The 22641-nt window shown below is 44.2% G+C and overlaps 1 protein-coding gene across 2 annotated transcripts in view; it reads left to right on the forward strand.

The window, feature by feature from the left end:
• The window catches only part of LOC109891737 (histone deacetylase 7), a 97005-nt gene that overhangs the window by 35522 nt on the left and 38842 nt on the right, over positions 1-22641 (forward strand). For both annotated transcript variants that reach the window (XM_020484228.2, XM_020484233.2), the window contains exons 3-16: positions 2523-2716; positions 2948-3041; positions 3843-3966; positions 4476-4582; positions 5969-6091; positions 6530-6630; positions 11532-11787; positions 12814-13013; positions 13778-13984; positions 17162-17399; positions 17630-17763; positions 18319-18439; positions 21012-21061; positions 22473-22580. In XM_020484228.2, coding sequence (XP_020339817.1) covers positions 2576-2716; positions 2948-3041; positions 3843-3966; positions 4476-4582; positions 5969-6091; positions 6530-6630; positions 11532-11787; positions 12814-13013; positions 13778-13984; positions 17162-17399; positions 17630-17763; positions 18319-18439; positions 21012-21061; positions 22473-22580 — 2004 coding nt within the window. In that variant the 5' untranslated portion in view covers positions 2523-2575. The remainder of the gene's footprint in view (positions 1-2522; positions 2717-2947; positions 3042-3842; positions 3967-4475; positions 4583-5968; positions 6092-6529; positions 6631-11531; positions 11788-12813; positions 13014-13777; positions 13985-17161; positions 17400-17629; positions 17764-18318; positions 18440-21011; positions 21062-22472; positions 22581-22641) is intronic.

The following is a 22641-nucleotide window of genomic DNA, read 5'->3' on the forward strand; positions in this document are numbered from 1 at the left end:
TGAAGTTGCCAGTTGAGGACTTTTGAGGTGTCTGTTTCTCAAACTAGATACTCTAATGTACTTGTCCTCTTGCTCAGTTGTGCACCGGGGCCTCCCATTGCCCTTTCTATTCTGGTTAGGGACCGTTTGCGCTGTACTGTGAAGGGAATGGTACGCAGCGCTGTACGAGATCTGCAGTTTGTTGGCAATTTCTCGCATGGCATAGCCATCATGTCTCAGAACAAGAATAGACTGACAAGTTTCAGAAGAAAGTTCTTTGTTTCTGGCCATTTTGAGCCTATAATCAAACCCCCAAATGCTGATGCTTAAGATACTCACTAGTCTAAAGAAAGACCGTTTTATTTCTTCTTTAATCAGGACAACAGTTTTCAGCTGTGGTAACATAATTGCAAAATGGTTTTCTAATGATCAATTAGCATTTTAAAATTATAAACTTGGATTAGCTAACACAACGTGCCATTGGAACACAGGAGTGATGGTTGCTGATAATGGGCCTCTGTACGCCTATGTAGATATTCCATAAAAATTCTGCCGTTTCCAGCTACAATAGTCATTTACAACATAAAAAATGTCTACACTGTATTTCTGATCAATTTGATGTTATTTTAAATGGACAATTTTTTTTGCTTTTCTTTAAAAAACAAGGACATTTCTAAGTGACCCCAAACTTTTGAAGGGTAGTGTATGTATGTGAAGTGTTATGTGACAAAACTGGACATTTTAGAGTGATCTTTCATTGTCCCCAGCACAAGGTGTACCTGTGTGAAAATCATGCCTTTTAATCAGCTTCTTGATATGCCACACCTGTCAGCTCAATGGATTTTCTTGGCACAGGATAAATGCTCACTAACAAGGATGTCAACAAATTTGTGCACAACATTTTAGAGAAGTAAGCTTTTTTGTGCGTTTGGAAAATGTATGGGATCTTTTATTTCATGTTGTGTTGATATTTTTATTGAGTATAATATAATATGGCCCCTTTTTGTCCCGTGAATTTAGCTACCATCATGGGCAATATTTGTTATGATTTGTCACAGTCAGGTTCTCTTCCATCATTGCACTATATACATTATATGGTTGATTTACATGATTTATATGCCTACACTAACTACACACAAACGTGTCACTACATAACAAAAATGACACACCTGTTCTTCTGAGGGGCATATCCTTGCGTTGGTCACATAGTGGACGATGGACATCAGGGGTCACCATGTGAGGCTTTGTTGTCATGTCAGGATCTGGCGCCAATTCCTGACTAAAATAACGTTCATGATTCGACAAGTAGTTAACTTTGATGCCCACTAAATGTTCATTCAATGACCCGTGACTCAAAATAAGTCAGAAAGACTTCTGGGACGATTGTTGCGGGTCATGACACTGAGTTTGGTTTTATTGTCTCGCACTCTCTGGCTAAATTTAGCCTTGTTTCTGGTAAAAGCTTGATAGAGGTGACAAATGCATGCATATGACTCAAATGCCTTTGCCACACATAGTTCTAATCCCCTCTTCTCCCCCTCACTTCCTTAGTTCTTTCGTTATTTTGTGGCAACCTTTCTTTCTTCACTTTCTCTCTTTCCTCTCCTTTCACTGAATGCAATTTTGGGACAGTGGCCAAGTCCCTTAGAGCAGGCTGACGTGAATGAAGTACGACTGTTATTTTAAAGTCAAGTACATAATGCACACAAATATGGACAGACTCTCAACACACACACTTTACATACACTGACTCACGTTATCCGACGATGACTGGCCTGTTGTAAGGACTGGACATGCCGTGCTATGCCTAGCTAGTAGATACTCTCTTACACTTGATCATCAGCCCATTTTTTGTTTTGCTCTAAGCTAGTTGTTCATTGCCCTGGATCATCTAAATACTTGGACAAAGACCAGGTGTTGGATAGGGTTATGGTTGTTGCTATGGTGTGTGTGTGCGCGCATGTGCGTGCGTGAGCGCGTGTGTGCGTGTGTGTGTGTGTGTGTGCGTGTGTATTTGTGTGTGTGTGTGTGTGTGTGTGTGTGTGTGTGTGTGTGTGTGTGTGTGTGTGTGTGTGTGTGTGTGTGTGTGTGTGTGTGTGTGTATGTGTATGTGTGTGTGTGTGCGTGTGCATACCATCTTTGGTATGTTTTCATCACACAAGTCTAGACTATTCCATGGGGTCAGTCATCCCTTTTCAAGTGTGGCCCGGTATGGACATCAGCATGGGGGCCTTGACTGGGCGGTGACAAGAAACAACACAAAGGAATGAGAGAGAAAAAGAGAGGACAGAAAGGGAGAGCTTGAGAGTCATGGCAGGGTTTTCTATTTGGGGGATTTTGTCCCAATAGCAGGGACAGTCCGGAGACCAATTGACGTGGTTCAGTCTGGTGCTTAGAATGCAGCACCTCAGCTTCGGTTCATTCCTAGTTTACCCATTCTGCAGTCTAATTGTCCAATCTAACAAAGAAAGCCTTGGATCTTCATCACTAATAATCTCCCTCTTTCTTTTACCTCCTCTCTTCCTCCCTCCCTCTCTCCATAGTGGATGGGCTAATCCCTCGCGAGGCTTCGTCACCACTCCGGCCGGTGCGGCCCATGGACCTGCGTACCCAGGGGCTGGTGCGACCCAGGCCGGACTCAGCCATGCTGGCCCCCCACCTCCCCCCATTCCTGGGGGCCTTCTCAGCCCAGCACTGTGCCAAGTACTCCCAGCAGCTCCTGCCACAGCACATCCAGGTGAGCATCCCTTCCATAGAGATGGATAGAGAGCACACTTCCAACCTAGCCTGCTTTAAAATGTAAATAGTCCTCAACTGCGCTGTCAAAGCGGCCACAAAAGAAATCAATGGCAAAGATAGGTGTGCCCTCTTTCCATATAATCCCTCTCTTTCCATTGACTGATATCACTTCCTAAATATAGTCTTCACTGCACCCAAATGAATGGGAATGTTAATGGTTTCGTTTCAGTACGAATTTGACAGGGAGCAGAGTCGGCAGGAGAAAGAGCAGGAGAAGAGACAGGAGCTGCAGCAGCTGATGCACAAGGATAAGAGCGAGCAGAGTAAGTTACAGCGCCCCATAGCTGTGTGGAGGAAAAATGGCATGCAATAGAAATGAGTGCAACGTTATCAGTATGTCATGTATAAGGATCGCTTACAGTACCATGTAAACTATGATGACCATGAATGTCTTTTTAGAAATGCAATGTATGATGACAGCAGTGCGATCTTGTAGGTAGTTTAGGTGTTTGTGCACATGGTTTTCGGTTGTTTATTTTTGAGGCCCCACTATGATCCTCAGAATGTGGTTGTCTGTAACAGAGGGAGTTCCTTTAGATTAGTCACAGTCTATTTTCACATGAAACCTAAGTCAGAAAAAGGAAGCAAGTCACTTAATAATTGTAAATGTCATGTTGTTTGTTGTCTTTTACTTTCGGGAAGGAAGTGCCTACTAAAGAATGTGACCTAGCTATCTGTCAGTCACCAAATTCCTAAGAACCCGCCATTCAAAGTTCAGCTTCAATAAATTGTCCTTGAATAACTTGCATTATCCAAGTCATAGCAGTCAGATCTGACTAGTAATTACAAGGGAAATGCCTAGCATCTTTCCTCTTTATCTAATGTTGAAATCTTAGGGAGAGCACAATGAGTACTCAGTCTAGTAGATTATATATATTTGACTCAGAGTGAAACTGCTTGTCAGCTATTATACAATACAGATAAAATCAGTATATTGGAATATATTGTTTGTGTCCCTCCGCTAACCCAAATAGATTGAGATTCAGTCCATTTAGAATGCTGCGCCTAGCTTTGGTTCATTTCCAGGTTCTTGTCTCTGATTGGGTGACTCTGTTGACGGACAGGTGCTGTGGCCAGTCCCCTGGTGAAACAGAAACTCAGAAGCCAAATCCTGAAGAGGAAGGAGCAGGCCGCCCTGGAGAGGACCGCCTCCAACCTCTTCAGCAGCACCACGCCCAGGGGTTACAGGTGAGAGACAAGCCAGGAAAGACGTTGATTAAAGTTTCTACAGAAACGTTTTTTTTTTTTGCATTCGATTGAAAAAAAACGTGTTTTTTTTTAAGTGACCGCAAGAGAGCTGTATCCACTCGTGAAAATACACTGTTATTAGACTCCCGTGGCTTTGGTGGGAGTACCATCTTGTTCTTTTCACCTTTCCAATCTTGTCCCACAAATGATCCTCATAAGAGATGGAAGTAAGGAAGATTTACCTCTAAGACAATTTGGATAAGCCCGAGTGACTCATTAGATTAGGTGATAGGTGAAATAAGCCTGGCTGACTGACTCACTAACTTATATCAATGGTTGTGCCGCAGGTGAAGCATTATTTCACAATACAATATTTTACTGTCCATTTTCATCAAAATGATTGTTGTGAGGTCACCAGGACATACACAAAATTGATACAGCACAATACAACAAAAACTTAACAATGATTGTTCATGGTTTTGGTGGATGACTCTCAACTGGCTGTTTAGGGAATTGGCCCCAGATCCTGACATGACCCCAAAGCCTCACATGGTGACCCCTGATGTCCATCATCCACTATGTGACCAACGCAAGGACATGCCCCTCAGAAGAACAGGTGAGTCATTTTTTTTAATGTAGTTTGTACTTTCTTTGTAGAGACATTTGTACTTTGTACAGTACAGTTAGAACAAGATAATTTCCTGTTCTCACTATGGTGTCATGAGGTGACACTATGGTGTCATGCAGTTGACTCCTGACAATGGTTTGGGGGTCTGCCATCAATGGCGGGCTAAACTGGAGCACAGGAGTGCTGATCTAAGATCGGTTTTGCCTTTGAGTACGTCATGAATAAGATTACATGGACAGGGGGGTGGACCTGATCCTAGCACTCATATACTCACTTTATGAATACCGGCCCAGGTATTCCAGAGCAAATGAAGGTACTACATGCCTTTTAACACAGAGTAGGTAACGCTTGAGAAGCAAAATACAGATTCATTTTAAAAGGAGCCATATCACATTACTTCCATTTGTAGTTGTCCGGTGAGTTATGCAGCTCGATGCATGTTAACACACATATACCGAACATTGATGTAGAGAGAGACAGACACAGAAAGAGACAGAGACAAAGTGGGAGTCACCAAGCCTACAAGGAAGGAAAAATAACACTGGAGAGAGAGAGAGAGAGAGAGAGAGCGAGAGAGAGAAAGACCAAAAGCTATTACGTAACTAAAGTATGTGTAAAATGAACCACGTGTGAGAATCTCAGACATGTCTGTCTGACTGACTGGGCGTGTGAATGACGTGCGGACATAGAGGTGAATAGAGGCCAAACTTTCCACCATGCACAAATGAACTAATAGGATAGAGATAGTCCTCAATGCCATGGTCACAGAGTTGAACAATTGCAAAGGTGTGGCCTCTTTCCATTATATGCATAAGTACTACTAAGGAGTGGTCCCTACTAAACTATGTCACCTGGAGGACTATTGCAATGCCATTATTTACCTGTGTTACCCTAGCAGCATTGGCCATTTGCGGCTACACACCCCTCTGCCTCTGTATTAAAATCCGACAACAATACCATACTGTCATGGGTGTCTTTTGTCTGTGCTAAGCCGCTCGCTGATTGATCGTTTGGTTAGGCCTATTGTGGTCATTGCCAAAGTAAACATGAAACTTTTGGCACTGCTGTCAACTCTTTTGTTATTTGTTCAGCTGGGGTGTAGAAGAGCTTTTGGGTTTTGTTATGTAGAAGGGTATTGCTTTATGCTGGCATAGCACATTATGGATTTGTAGCCATTTTTAGTTTAATACTGTTGGGGTCGGTTATGGAATGGCGAAGGAGGAATTCAGATATTCGGCACAATCTACTTTTTTTGTGTGTGTGTGTGTGTGTGTGTGTGTGTGTATTTGCATGTACGTGTGTGTGCGTTAATTAATGCGTGTGTGTGTTCGCGTGCGTCTGCGCATGTTTGCTCGTGTGTGTGTGTGTGTTCAGCCTCGGAGCCCATCCTGAAGGTGAAGAGTAAACTGAAGAAGCACATCAACTCCAGACAGAACCCTCTCCAACGCAAAACCAGTGCTCCCCCTACTGTCAAGCACAGAACGCCGGACACTCAGGGTAACGTAGTCCTTCCTGCCTTGTTGTGTACACCATCTATCAAACCAACCTCTATCTCTTCCTGGTGCTGTAGCCACAGTGTCTGAGCACTTTGGCCTCGGCCTAACACTAACATTCCTGGGTCGTATTCATTAGGGCACAAAGTAGAATATATATTTTTTCTCAGTGGTAAATGTAAACAAGCATTTCCTATTGGACAATTTCAGGTAAATGTAAACAAGCATTTCCTATTGGACAATTTCAGTGAGTTTACATCCCTTTGGTGCCAAATGAATATGGCCAGGGTCTTGTTGATGAAGTGATTAGTTGAATCAGGTGTGTTAGTGCTGGGCGGACTAGTGTTTGTGTACCGCCACTAACACACACACACACAAATCTGTTATCCTATATGTCAGTATCTCTTTGGCTGATTGGCTATCCCTCCCTTCCATCATGCAGACTATTCCCCCAGCAGCAGTAGCACTCCAGTGTCGGGGTGCAGCTCGCCCAATGACAGCCTCCTCTCGGATAGCCCACTTACTACCGGACTGGCCCACGAGGTGAGCCCCACTCAACCCCCCTCCACCCTTCGCACCTCTCTCCTCCAACCCCACTGTACTCCCAAGTACAATATAAGTATATTGTAACAATGAGTAATTACAATACTGGTAACTATAAGAATAATTTCACAGTAAAAATGATCACACTAATGTTAAGTGTGACCCAGTTTATGTATATAATATGTTATTGTATTTTTTTTTAAAGAAGCTAAAACTGATTTTAATTCATGAAATCTGTTCCAAAGCATTCCCATCAATAAAAAACGAGACATAAGTGATCGTATCTCGATGTAATCAAGATATTAAATAATTGTTATTTTCAAATACAATTTATTTTTGGGCTTAGTTGTGGTCAATTTGCAGTGTACAAATGATTATAATTATGTTCCGGCCGCACGACCATCCGCTCCAACAATAATTGGCCCGCGACTGAATCTAGTTGCCTACCTCTGCAGTATAGTATGTGCCTGTTCTGCTCAACTCCCCGTCTATCCAACAAGCATCAACAGAATTAACACTTCCATACCTGATTGAGCCATTTCGTACCACGCACAATGTCACACGATGTCACATTCACTACCATATTAGAACACACACTAGATACAGTATCACAGTTGCTTCAGAATCTCAGTATAAGAACAACATGAGTGTCAGGGCCAGAATTGGTTATGGATTCCCACGAAGTTTAGTGAGGTGTGTGTGTTCAGGTTTAAAATAACTTTATTAGCTGTAAATGGCGTTCAACATGTTTCCTCACGTGGAATTGTATTCCTTTACTACAACAGATACAGTGGGGAGAAGTATTTGATACACTGCTGATTTTGCAGGTTTTCCTACTTACAAAGCATGTAGAGGTCTGTAATTTGTATCATAGGTACACATCAACTGTGAGAGACGGAATCTAAAACAAAAATCCAGAAAATCACATTGTATGATTTTTAAGTAATTCATTTGCATGTTATTGCATGACATAAGTATTTGATCACCTACCAACCAGTAAGAATTCCGTCTCTCACAGACCTGTTAGTTTTTCTTTAAGAAGCCCTCCTGTTCTCCACTCATTACCTGTATTAACTGCACCTGTTGGAACTCGTTACCTGTATAAAAGACACCTGTCCACACACTCAATCAAACAGACTCCAACCTCTCCACAATGGCCAAAACCAGAGAGCTGTGTAAGAACATCAGGGATAAAATTGTAGACCTGCACAAGGCTGGGATGGGCTACAGGACAATAGGCAAGCGGGTTGGTGAGAAGGCAACAATTGTTGGTGCAATTATTAGAAAATGGAAGAAGTTCAAGATGACGGTCAATCACCCTCGGTCCGGGGCTCCATGCAAGATCTCACCTCGTGGGGCATCAATGATCATGAGGAAGGTGAGGGATCAGCCCAGAACTACATGGCAGGACCTGGTCAATGACCTGAAGAGAGCTGGGACCACAGTCTCAAAGAAAACCATTAGTAACACACTATGCCGTCATGGATTAAAATCCTGCAGCGCACGCAAGGTCCCCCTGCTCAAGCCAGCGCATGTCCAGGCCCGTCTGAAGTTTGCCAATGACCAGCTTTTTGGTCTAAACTCCACTCGCCGTGTTTGGAGGAAGAAGAAGGATGAGTACAACCCCAAGAACACAATCCCAACTGTGAAGCATGGAGGTGGAAACATCATTCTTTGGGGACAGGACGACTGCACCGCATTGAGGGGAGGATGGATGGGGCCATGTATTGCGAGATCTTGGCCAACAACCTCCTTCCCTCAGTAAGAGCATTGAAGATGGGTCGTGGCTGGGTCTTCCAGCATGACAACGACCCGAAACACACAGCCAGGGCAACTAAGGAGTGGCTCCGTAAGAAGCATCTCAAGGTCCTGGAGTGGCCTAGCCAGTCTCCAGACCTGAAACCAACAGAAAATCTTTTTGGAGGGAGCTGAAAGTCCGTATTGCCCAGCGACAGCCCGAAACTTGAAGGTCTGTATGGAGGAGTGGGCCAAAATCCCTGCTGCAGTGTGTGCAAACCTGGTCAAGAACTACAGGAAACGTATGATCTCTGTAACTTCAAACAAAGGTTTCTGTGCCAAATATTAAGTTCTGCTTTTCTGATGTATCAAATACTTATGTCATGCAATAAAATGCAAATTAATTACTTAAAAATCATACAATGTGATTTTCTGGGTTTTTGTTTTAGATTCCGGCTCTCACAGTTGAAGTGTACCTATGATAAAAATTACAAACCTCTACATGCTTTGTAAGTAGGAAAACCTGCAAAATCGGCAGTGTATCAAATACTTGTTTTCCCCACTGTATGTAATGGGCATCAAAGATATGTCATATCCTTAAAGACTGTACATTTCAAATAATGAGCACATTTGGGAATGTTTTAATTGAATAAGGGCTGATCGAATAACATGGCAGTACAGTTGTCCGTCTGTTTGTTCCTGTTCTCAGATTCTCTCTCTCTCTCTCTCTCTCTCTGTCTCTCTCTTCAATAGGCCAGTTTAAAACATTTGGCCACCCGACTGTACTGTACCACGACACATTACACATTAACATTGGATTAATGTTCAAATGACATGCCCTTTTCAGTTTCCAAAGATCATGTTGTAAAATGACTTTTCATCACTCAGATTTCAGCAATCTGACATTTTTTCTGCTTACACTTATACTACACACAGCAAATTCTTCAGTGTTAAATCAACACTAAAAGTGTGGACCTGTATAGACACTGGAACAGTGTTAAATTAACACACTGCCTAGTGTAAAGACTTATTTGCATATTTCCCATAGTGCCTTGCTTTCGAGTGATTTGTAGAGTTACTACCAATGACTGTATTTGTCAGTGACAAAGACATGGTTGTTGCATTCATCCATTTTCAGTCCTGTGGACTTCACCAAGTGAGATCCTAAGCTAATATGTTAACATTAAAATTACATTCTTTAACACAATACAAAACGTACAGTATTTCATAAGGCCTTATTTCAAGGGCCTAGTTTTTGTCCTGATACTCATTGTATACAGGCCACAACAGGCCTGTATACCATTATGCTGGCTTGCAAAGTGATGTGTAATTCCTATTGGAATCCAACCAGAGTGGGGATATTCAACCTTTGGAATGACCTGTAACTAGGGCTGTTAGTCATGGAATTTTGGATGATGGTTATTGGCCAGCCAAATGACCCCGGTCACCATAATAAACGTTTGAATATCAAAAGAAATAAATAAATAATTGAAGACACATTTTCACCTCTCCTCCGCACCTGACTGCATGTGCTGCCATAGAAATAGAATGAATAGAACGGGTGTCCCCATTTCAAGTCTATGATGGCATAATGGGTGGACTGGTGGCTATTGCGAGTGTACCCATAGAAGCAAAGCAGGATGTCACGATCGTTCAATGAGGAGGACCAAAGCGTGGTGAGCGTACATATTCCTTTATTTCGGATGACGCTGACAAAAACAATAACCAATCAAAAACGACCGTGAAGCCTAAGGGCTATAATGCTACAAACAAAGACAACTTCCCACACCCACAGGTGGGGAAAAAGGGCACCTAAGTATGGTTCCCAATCAGAGACAACTATAGACAGCTGTCCCTGATTGAGAACCATACCCGGCCAAACACAAAGAAATAGAAAACATAGAATGCCCACCCCAACTCATGCCCTGACCAAACCAAAATCGAGACATAAAAAGGATCTCTAAGGTCGGCGTGACACAGGAAGTGTTGATTGAGCCACATTCCATTGCATGAGCCACATCAGTTAACATCATTTGAATGAACATTCTACATTACCAAGGAAATGATTGCATCACAATACCAGGCAACCATTGCAATTGTACCCATGAGTTTACCAGTGAAATTGACAGGGTTAGAGGTTCCAAGTACGTTATATTCATTCTATTTCTATGTGTGCTGCTGCAAGGAGTGTCTTTTGCAAAAACACCTTGCTTGTTTCAGCAAGGAGCAACAAAGTTTCAGCACGTTTTTAAGAGTCCATGTTACCGCGGAAACGGACTCAACCACACAAAGGCCGGTTATGACTGTTAATTTATTTGTATTACAGTTTTCACAGGTTACACAGTTATACGGTAATTGTGCCAGCCCGAACCGCAATCTACATTCAGAATAGCTACAAGGGTTGGGAAAACTATGATATGAAACTACCTAAAGCAACTTAACTGGAACAACCATTTCAGTAACAAATGCAATACGTTCAAGTAACATATTGGATAAGTTTAGAAAACGTATGTAATTTATATTTAAGTAGCATAAGATGAATTTATCAATGTACAGGCAAAAACATAGATATTGAAACAAACCATTCTAAAAATCAACCTGCAATAGAGCATGCTGGGAAATAGGATAATGATGGGCGTGGTTTTGGTTAAACTGTAGTAGTAACACTAGGGTTATTTTACACCAATGAGTGTTAATTAAACACTTACAGTGAAAAATCAACATGAATTAACACTGGCCAATTTGCTGTACAGTAATGAAAGTTTCAAACTATTCTAACAGACATTGAATCACGGAGGACTGAAGTTTGATAGTCATTGAGGACATACTACTTAACTGAATCAAGTTTCAATGACTATAGTTGTTTGAGTCAACACCAACTTATACACATGAGCCGAATACAATGGGTGTAGACTTTACCGTGAAATGCTTGCTTACGAGCCCTTCCCAACAATGCAGAGCTAAAACACGATAATACAAATAAATCTAGTAACACGAGGGATAAAACACACAAGAATGGAGCTCTATACAGGGAGTACCAGTACCAGATCAATGTGCAGGGGTGCAAGCTATTATAGATATGTACATGAAGGCAGGCGGGTTTGGCAGTTATGTTTTACAGTGTGCGTGACCTATTGTGTCCCCTCCCTCCCTGCCTCCATCAGGCTCAGAGGTTGCTGCTCCAGGATGGCACACTGGCCCACTTCTCCTTGCCCTGCTCCACCGCCCTGCCCACCAACAGCGCCAGGCTGCCCACCCAGGGTGACAGGGAGTCGGGTAGCCACCAGAGGGTGGCCAGGGTACTGCCCCAGGTCTACCTGCCCATGGAGGGCCTCAGTGCTGCCCAGCTGGCTCACCAACGCCTCCAGCCCCTGCTCATCCTGGAGCCCTCAGTGCTGCTGCACACACAGCTAGTCACTGGTGAGAAACACACACAGATATGCACGCGCACACACGCACACACAAACACACACACACACACACACAAGCACTCCCACTCATAGGGTACATATACTGTACACTGAGTGTACAAAACATTAGGTTCTCTTTCCATGACATAGACTGACCGGGTGAATGCGGTGAATCCAGGTGAAAGCTATGTCACTTAAATGCACTTCATTCACTGTAGATGAAGGGGAGGAGACAAGTTAAAGAATGATTTTTAATGCTTCAGATAATTGAGACAGGGATTGTGTATGTGTGCCATTCACAATTTGAATGGGCAAGACAAAAGATTTAAGTGCCTTTGAATGGGGGCTGGTAGTAGGTGCCAGGTGCACCGGTTTGAGTGTGTCAAGAACTGCAACGCACGCTCAACAGTTTCTCATGTGTATCAAGAATGGTCCACCACCCAAAGGACATCCAGCCAACTTGACATGACTGTGTGGAGCATTAGTGTCAACATGGGCCAGCATCCCTGTGGATCGCTTTCGACACATTGTAGAGTCCATGCCCAAGACGAATTGAGGCTGTTCTGAGGGCAACAAGGGGTGAAACTCAATATTAGTAGTGTTTAATACACTCAGTGTAGATATGTATGCATACTCACACAAACACACACGCCACACCTGCAGTCATCCTGGAGTCCTCAGGACGGCTGCACACGAAGAGAAACACACTCGGAGCGACACTGCCCTCTATTGATCGTTTGACTGAATGCCACTTATCCTACTGATCTAGGAACGTTCCCTAATCTATAATGGATCTGGTTGATCTGGGAGTGACTACACAGACCTAGCCAATCAGAACATTCCACCACACTGTCTGCTTCCTCTCTGGTCGTTTTCACAACGTTTTAGTCAAACATGATGATCCTGACCTCTCTATTTCTCTCAACCCTTTCTTTCTCCCCCCTCCCGATCGCTCTCTATGTTCACCCTCCTTGCTTCCTCTCCCTTCCCTTCGCCTCTTTCTCCCTCCCCTTCTCCCCACCTCTCTCTCCTTCAGTGCGAGGCCTGAGCCCTGGCCCTCTCCAGTACCCCTCCTCCAGACTGGAATGCCTGGCTCCCCCGTGCCCCCACAGACCCCTTGGTCGGACCCGCTCTGAGCCCCCCCTGCACTCTCACCACCACCAGCACCAGTTAATGCAGCAGTACCACAACGCACTGCTGCTGGAGAGACTCAAACAGAACACACACCTGGGCAAGGTGAGAGAACACACCATTTTTGGACACACATTTTAGGGACTGTTGAGCAACACACACACACACACACACATACATGCACACACAAACCAAGGTGATCTTAAAGAGGGCATAGACAAAGACACACACACACACGTACATACACACACACACACACAGTCTGATTCAGAGGGGTTGGGTTAGGGTTATGGTTAACCCTAACCCTACAACTGACTAGGTATCCCCCTTTCCTCTTTCCTTTCTTGTACAGGTAACCTTGTGGGGACAAGCAATTCAGTCCCATTCAAAATCCTATTTTCCCTAACCCTAACCTATACTCTTACCCTAACCTTAACCCCAACCCCAACCATAACCCAAAAACCTAACCTTAACCCTAAACCCTAAACCTAACCCTAGCTCCTAATCCTAACCCTAAATCTAACCCTAACTCTTAACGTAATTATGACCCTAACACTAATTCTAACCTTAACCCTAAACCCTAGAAGTAGCATTTGACCTATATGGGACGAACAAATGTCCCCAGTTGGTCAAATTTTTGTTTGTCTACTATTCTTGTGTGGACTTAAACACACACACACACACACACACACACACACACACACACACACACACACACACACACACACACACACACACACACACACACACAGCACACTACAAATGACATCTAGATACCCCATAATAGTGCTCACCAACACAAAAAGAAGAGGGAAGACTGATGCATGACCTTTGACTTTAAGAGTGTGTCTGTGTCTCTCCCTCATCAGCTCATGACCAAGTCCAGTGAGAAGTCTCGTGTCACACAGATCCCCTCGAAGGACATGGACCCGGCGGAGACCGGGCCTGGGGACGGCTACCAGAGGAGGAGACAGAGTGGGACCAGTAGCACTGAGTCAATGTGGGACACAGAGTCCACCTCCTCAGGCGATTACCTAGGAGATCACACCATGGAACACACACCTCTGATGAATCAGGTACACAGACACAAACATATGCACGCAGGTGCGCACACACACAAACACAGATATACACACACATATAAACACACACAAAGACACCTATAGGTCATACATAAACACAATTCTTATAGTAGTCCCACTCTCAAATATACACTATATACAGAAGGGGATTTGGCTATTTCAGCCACACCCGTTACAAACAGGTTTACAAAATCAAGCACACCGCCATGCAATCTCCAGAGACAAACATTGGCAGTAGAATTGCCTTACTTGAAGAGCTCAGTGACTTTCAACATGGGACTGGCATAGGATGCTATCTTTCCAACAAGTCATTTCGTCAAATTTCTGCTAGAGCTGCCCCAGTCAAATGTAAGTGCTGTTATTGTGAAGTGGAAACGTCTAGGAGCAACAATGGCTCAGCCACGAAGTGGTAGGCCACACAAGCTTACAGAACGGGACCGCCGAGTGGTGAAGCGTGTAGTGCGTAAAAATCATCTGTCCTCATTTGCAATACCAGCCAACCTCTTTTGACCTCGGTGGGTCTATTTATTTAAGGGAGTGTGTACACTTATTACCATGACATTAATAACAGGGTTGCAAAACTTACTACGGAGTTCCAAACTACCTCTGGAAGCAACATCAGCACAAGAACAGTTCATCGGGAGCTCCATTAAATGGTTTTCCATGGCCGTGTAGCCGCACACAAGCCTAAGATCACGCACAATGCCAAGCGTTGACTGGAGCTGTGTAAATCTCGCTGCCATTGGACTCTGGAGCAGTGGAAACGCGTTCTCTGGAGTGATAATTCACGCTTCAATGCATAGTGCCAACTGTAAGGTTTGGTGGAGGAGGAATAATGATCTGGGGCTGTTTTTCATGGTTCGGGCTAGGCCCCTTAGTTCCAGTGAAGGGACATTTTTACGCTACAGCATACAATGACATTCTATACAATTTTTTCAACTTTGTGGCAACATTTTGGGGAAGGCCCTTTCTGTTTCAGCATGACAATGCCCCTGTGCACAAAGCGAGTTCCATACCAAAGTGGTTTATCGAGATCGGTGTGGAAAAACTTGACTGGCCTGCACAGAGCCCTGACATCAACCCCATTGAGCACGTTTGGGATGGATTTTAACGCCGACTTCGAGCCAGGCCTAATCGCCCAACATCAGTGCCCAACCTCACTAATGCTCTTGTGGCTGAATGGTCGCAAATCCCCGCGATAATGTTCCAACATCTAGTGGAAAGCCTTCTCAGATCAGTGGAGGCTGTTATAGCAGCAAAGGGGTGGACCAACTGCATATTAATGCCCATCATTTTGGAATGAGATGTTTGATGATCAGGTGTCCAGATACCTTTGGTCATGCATGTGCAGACCAGCTGGCTGGAGTGTTTACTGACATATTCAGTCTCTCCCTATCCCAGTCTGCTGGCCCCACTTGCTTGAAGATATCCACCATTGTTTCTGTACCCAAGAAAGCAAAGGTAACTGAACTAAATGACTATCGCCCCATAGCACTCACTTCTGTCATCATGAAGTGCTTTGAGAGGCTAGTTAAGTATCAAATCACTTCTACCTTACCTGACACCATAGTCCCACTTCAATTTGCATACCGCCCCAATAGAACCGCAATTGATGCAATCGCCATCGCACTGCACACTGCCCTATCCCATCTGGACATGAGGAATACCTATGTAAGAATGCTGTTCATTGACTACAGCTCAGCCTTCAACACCATAGCACCTTCCAAGCTCATCATTAAGCTTGGGGCCCTGGGGCCCTCCAGGTGGTGAAGGTAGGAAATAACACCTCCATTTTTGCTTATCCTCAACACAGGGGCCCCACAAGGGTGCTTGCTCAGCTCCTTCCTGTACTCCCTCACACGTCTCCAACTCAATCATCAAGTTTGCAGACGACACAACAGCAGTAGGCCTGATTACCAACAATGACGAGACAGCCTACAGGGATGAGGTGAGGGCCCTGGGGAGTGGTGCCAGGAAAATAACCTCTCCCTCAACGTCAACAAAACAAAGGAGCTGATCGTGGACTTCAGGAAACAGCAGAGGGAGAACACCCTTATCCACATCGATAGAACAGCAGTGGAGTAGGTGAAAAGCTTCAAGTTCCTCGGTGTACACATCACTGACCATCTGAAATGGTCCACCCACACAGACAGTGTAGTGAAGAAGGCACAACAGTGCCTCTTCAACCTCAGGAGGCTGAAGAAATTCGGCTTGGCCCCGAAGATCCTCACAAACTTTTACAGATGCACAATTGAAAGTATCCTGTCGGGCTGAATCACCGCCTGGTACGTCAACCGCACCGCCCGCAACCGCAGGGCTCTCCAGATGGTGGTGCGCTCTGCCCAACCTGCCCTCCAGGACACCTACAACATCCGATGTCACAGGAAGGCCAAAAAGATCATCAAGGACATCAACCACCCGAGCCACGGCCTGTTCACCCCTCTATCATCCAGAAGGCGAGGTCATTACTTGTGCATCAAAGCTGGGACCGAGAAACTGAAAAAAGGCTTTTATTTCAAGGCCATCAGACTGTTAAATAGCCGTCACTAGCCAGCTACCACCCGGTTACTCAATTCTGCAGTGTACATAGGCATGGAATCACTGTTCATTTTAATAATGGAACAGAAGTCACTTTAATTATGTTTAAATAATGTTTACATACTGCTTTACTAATTTTATATGTATGTACTGTATTCTATTCTACTGTCTTTTTAGTCAAAGACATTCCGACATTGCTCGTCCTAATTTATATATTTCTTAAATCCATTCTTTTACTTACTTCTTGTGTGTATTGTTGTGAATTGTTAGATATTACTGCACTGTTGGAGCTAGGAACACTAACCTTTCGCTACACTCGCAATAACATCTGCTAAATATGTGTATGTGACCAATACAATTCGTTTTGATTTGTAGCTTCAGTTCAGGCCACCTTTCTGGCTCTCCAATAGAGGGTGCCATGGCATTACGGCTCACTCTGTTAGTCATCCCTTAGTCATGGCTTTTACAAGGTGCTGTAGTTGGGCTATTTTATGTTGTTGCTAAAGTAACTCCTATTAACTTTCTGGGTAAACAAGTAAACAAACATTTAGCCTTTAAATGTTTGTTTTTTAACTTTTTCCCCTCCCGCTCTCCCTCCCTTTCCATCTTTTTATCTATCCCCCCTCCCTCCAGTCATTTCGTTGGGAACAGCCCAGGCACCTCCAGGTCCTGACAGACAGGCGTAGACAAGCGACCCACCTGGACCCCCTGGGTGTGCCCGTGGTTCTGGGCCCTGCCCACCGCCCCCTCGGTCGTGCCCAGTCCTCCCCCGCCTCCACCTCTCTACCCCCTCCTCCACGGCCCACGGACACTCCACAGTCTCTGGCCGGCCCTGGTCCGGAGACCACCGCCAAGCTACGCTTCACCACTGGTGAGAGACACTTGGGGAGTGCTGTACGATACACAGTGCTTGTTGTATCTTGTTGTATCTCGTGTATAACATACTGTATATTCAGAAGATGCTGTAGGTCCCACCCATAGAATTATTAGCACTTCATTTATTAGGATCTCTGTGGTGACGTCTGCTATCTATCTGTCTGGCTGGCTTTCTACCTATTTTGTATGGTCTCTAAACTACAGTGTGTGTCGGTGTGTGTGTAGGTCTGGTGTATGACTCTCAGATGCTGAAGCACCAGTGCACCTGTGGCGACAACAGCCGACACCCCGAGCATGCTGGAAGAATCCAAAGCATCTGGTCCAGACTTCAGGAGAGAGGCCTCAGGAACCAGTGTGAGGTAGGTACAATATAAAGCACTACACAGCAGCACATACTACACTACAATATTCTAGAGTCAGAGGGCTTGGGTTAAATGCGGAAGACACATTTCAGTTAAATGCATTCAGTTGTAAAACTGGCTAGGTATCTCCCTTTCCCTTTCTACACAACACCACAGAACTAAATATGTTGGTTGAAACTCCTGTTATGAACACTGCTGCCACCTAGGGTTACACCCCAGCACTGCACCCCCCCCCCCTCCCCTTTGCTAAGGCCCAGGTTTCCAAGATCAAACTTTGTGTTTTGTTTGTCACTTTAAACATTCCCATTGAGGTCAGAAGACCTCTTTTCCAAGGGAGGCCTGTGTGTGTACCTATGCTGTAATTTGTGTGCATTCATGGGTGTATGTGTGCATTTGCGAGTGCGTTTGCGAGTGTATGCATGTGGACCAATGTGTGTATGCGCCTGCCTGTATGCGCCTGTGTCTCGTGTGTGTGTGTGTGTGTGTGCGTGGTGCGCGTTGGTTAATTCTAAATGGCATGGTGTGTGTGTGTGTGTGTGTGCGCTCCTCCAGTGTATCCGGAGCAGAAAGGCAACTCTGGAGGAGCTTCAGTCTGTCCACTCTGAGAAACACGTCCTGCTGTACGGCACCAACCCACTCAACCGCCTCAAACTGGACAACCGCAAGCTGGCTGGTGCGACACGCACTCAGTCTCTCTCTCTCTCTCTCACACATACACCGACACACAAACATGCACGCTCATCCTCACGTGCCCACACACACACACCGCTCTGACACATCTCATTGTCAAACACTCACACTCACTTGGGCATATAGGTAATAGGTAGGGCTGTGGCGGTCACAAAATTTCGTCAGCCGATGACTGTCAAGCAAATAACTGTCGGTCTTATGGTAATTGACCGTTAATTAACATAAACACATTTAGCATCTCCTGGCGTCCACACATAGCCTACAAGCCTTTTTTTTTTTTAAGTTGACTAAATCCATGTAAATATAGCCTACACCTTCACAATAAATCCATCATTTATTTTAGACAGGTCTAAAGAAGCATGATAGGAAGAAAATGTAGTATTTTTCAGAAGAACAGAATAGCATACTCTGAGTTGTCCTTATGTTAAGTCCTGATCTGGCTATGCCAAATGGCTCTGGGCTACACTAGTTCATATAGCAGACAAGATTTGCTCAGAATTCCGTGGCATTATTTTATATTATTTTATAGTACGAAGAATACAATTGAACAAAGCTGAATATTTTAGTATTTTTTTATTCTCCAAAGGATTTGAGGGAGTGCGCACACGCGGCTATTTTGTGTGTTGAGCGGTTAACAAAGAAACAGCTACTCCGATATGCTTCATTTAGAGTTTTTGATGTAACTTTAGTTGTTCTACATACTTTGGGCTCTATGTTTTGATTTTAGTACATTTTAAGGCTGCATGATGAGACTCTAATGATCATTTCCCAAAAAGAAGTGTAGCCTGAAAGGCAGGCTGTACACACTCCAGTAGTCTCTCATTCACAATTTGACAAGCACTTGATTGATGCCTCGAATTTCACGGCGTCATCCCCTTTGTGGCCGTAATGCACCCTAAAAAAAAATCCATGCCTTTTGCGGACCGGAGTGCTGCCTGTTGTGCCCTTCTCCCTGAGTGTGCTGCCATTCCGAAGCGTCTCTCACTCACACTGCTCTCCATCACGTGATCAGGTCTTTCTCACAGGCTACAAGTTAAGACAGACACATCGGGGGACGCAACTGCGGGCGTCCTCATCCAATTCTGAGGTGCATACTGAAGATATTAGAACCGACCACGTTTACTTTTCGTTAGCCGACGACATGAGTAGGCCTTACGAACAGCTAAAGCACCAGCCTATGTCAATCTGCTATCCCCCATAGTACACAAGTCGACCTATTATATGCTGTGCGAGAAATAAATATTCCAAACATAGTCTGAGATAGTTGTGGGATGAGATAGATCCCAAGTTAATACAACCAGCATCATCAAAACACCTTTTATTTTATGCAATGTGACTGACGCAACAGATCAGAACATTTAGCTTAAAATGTCGATAAACTATTTGTCTATTTCTTCACGTTATAAGTGCAGCAATGCACAAACGGCAGTAGGTTATAAGCGCGAATGTCCCATTAGCGGGAAACACAGGGAATTTGTTTATGCGTGTGATGCTTTTATTATGAAGGTGCATTTCTATGGTGAAAAGGATCTTCCCCAAATGTGAAACTCACACGCTGCTTTATATATGCCAGTTAGGCTCTACACCCCTTGTGAAGTGGATTCATGTGCTTAATTTTAAGTTTAAGCTATTTGGCCACTTTAGTTGTGATACAAACCTTATTAAAACAGGTTTGTATCACAACTAAAGTGGCCAAATAGGCTAGGCTACATGAGGTGTGTGACTATGATTTGAACAAGTCACACAAAAAAAAGCCATTTGTTTCTTATGCTGGGCATCATTCACAAGTAATAATATATAATTCACAAGTGATAGGCTAATATTGTCACCGATCCGACTAATCTTGATTTAATCTTGTGATTACATAGACTAAACAATATAGGTGTGAAATTGGTTTTGATTTAGAATGGACCATTATCAAGCACCTGTCTCGAAACAGGGGCCGGGGGGAAAAATGCATGTCATCTATGCACTTAAATAGCGAATGGAGGACGCTTTTCCCCGTGGTTTATTTTCATGCCAGCCAGGTAGGCTATACTCCTAATTAAGCAATGTGCTTAATATTAGGAAGTTGAGAAATAAATATAGTAGGGCTAGCCTGTAGAAAGCTGATGGGATCCTCCTCTTTTTATTTAGCGGCCACTATTGCATAGCCTATAGAGATGTTGCGCAACATGAGCTCGTGGGCTCTCATGAAGTGTTTGATTAGATTTTCGAATGCATTTGCATTGATGTCAGAGTGATTAGAGGGACAATAGAGTGCTGAGTACCAGTCAGTTAGCAAGTTTGGAAGGCTACTAATGACCAGCAGCAGCATCAGAGCTTGGAGTAGCCTAATTACCGTGACTAAATGGTAACGTGGAATTTAACTGCCTTCATGACTCGTGACCACCGGTGTGGTGGTAATACGGTCACCGCAACAGCCCTAGTAATAGCTACACATAAGTATTTTTGCACACTAATAATCACACACATGGAACTATACACATATGCATGGATCATCAAGTATTGAATGAATGTAAAATTAATGTATTGGATTTATCTCACTCTTTCAGGAATCTTATCTCAAAGGATGTTTGTGATGCTACCATGTGGAGGAGTTGGAGTGAGTTACTCAGAATAACACACGCACGCACGCGCACACACACACACACACACACACACACACACACACACACACACACACACACACACACACACACACACACACACACACACACACACACACACACACACAGTACAGAGGCAAACAGCTCAACAGACCCTGTAACAAACAATCAAAGAGTCATGTGAAATCTGTCCACTTATCTAATCACATTACAAAATGGCAAACATTACAAGCTTGATTATACCTCATTACACAATTAAGCTAATAGAGCGACAAATTGTGGAGGCTGTTGTTGCTGGCGGGGACACGGTCGAAACGCCAATCAGATATCAAAGGCAAAGAAGAGGTGAGAGATGAGAGGAAGAGAGAGAGGAAGAAATGGGGTGGACTCTGAATCGTGCGCTTGGAGGGGTGCCTGGGGAACAGTGGTTGAGTGGAGGGGAATTTATTCAGGAGGAAGGGATGTGGGGAAAGAGAGAATCTAGACACTAAAGAAGAGGATGGAGAGAGGATGAGTGGAGAGAGGGGGAGAAGAGATAAGGAGGAAGAATGCTGCTTATATGGTGTGGATAAGGAAAGAGAAAATGCAAACACTGAAGAAGAGAGGAGTGCAGGAGGATGATGAAGATGAAAGAGAAGGGGCAGAGGAGCGTTGAAGAGTAAAAGAGAAGGAAGTAGACTGTGTATAGTCATGATGAAAAAAAACTATGTGGACACTGAAGAAGAGGATGAAGAGGGGATGAGTGGAGGAGGAAGAAGATGAGCGCAAGAGGGTGAAGAGGAGAGTAGAGGAGGGTTTGCATGGTGTTGATAAGGCGCTTGATCTGCCTGGATTTCCGGCCTTTGGTTCCTCTGATGAGGCGAGCTGATTGAAACAAGATGGCGAAGAAAGTGATAAAAGAAATTCCTAGGATTTCATTGTTCTGTCGTGCCAAACCGCCAGAAATGTGGAGTTTTGAAACATGGAATAACAAAGGGAGGGAGAGAGAGAGAGAGAGAGAGAGAGAGAGAATCTGAGAACAGGAATACTCTACTACCCCCTTTACTGTCATCATCAGCAGTTAAAGTCAAGGTTGTGGTGATTTGTGTGGGTAAATGTTACCCTTGCCACTTCTATCCCCCTGACTCCCAATAAGTTATGCTACTCTTCATTTAGTTGGTTCACAGTAGAGACTTTGTAATCCAATACTGTAATAATCCAGTCCTTACCACAATCCGTCACCTCTGTTTCCTAATTCCACTGCATGACTTCCTCTTTACCTCATTGGGCTGTCACATAGTTGATATCAAGTGACACCTATTTCAACCAATGAACTTATAATGTTTCTAAATGATGACCTTGTTTCTCCTAGTGGTTTTAACTTTGATCCCGCCCCCTGGTAAATTCCTGGTTTTGCATGATTGACAGGTGGACAACGATACGATCTGGAATGAGACACACACGTCGACGGCTTCTCGCTTGGCGGCAGGCAGCGTGACGGAACTGGCGCTCAGGGTAGCACAGGGAGAGCTGAAGGTGAGACCGCCAACCGTTCATTGTCACCTCAGTTACACCCCCACTTAGTTATGTCAGGGCC

Source organism: Oncorhynchus kisutch, linkage group LG1, assembly GCF_002021735.2.
Source record: "Oncorhynchus kisutch isolate 150728-3 linkage group LG1, Okis_V2, whole genome shotgun sequence".
NCBI classification, from domain to species: Eukaryota; Metazoa; Chordata; class Actinopteri; order Salmoniformes; family Salmonidae; genus Oncorhynchus; species Oncorhynchus kisutch.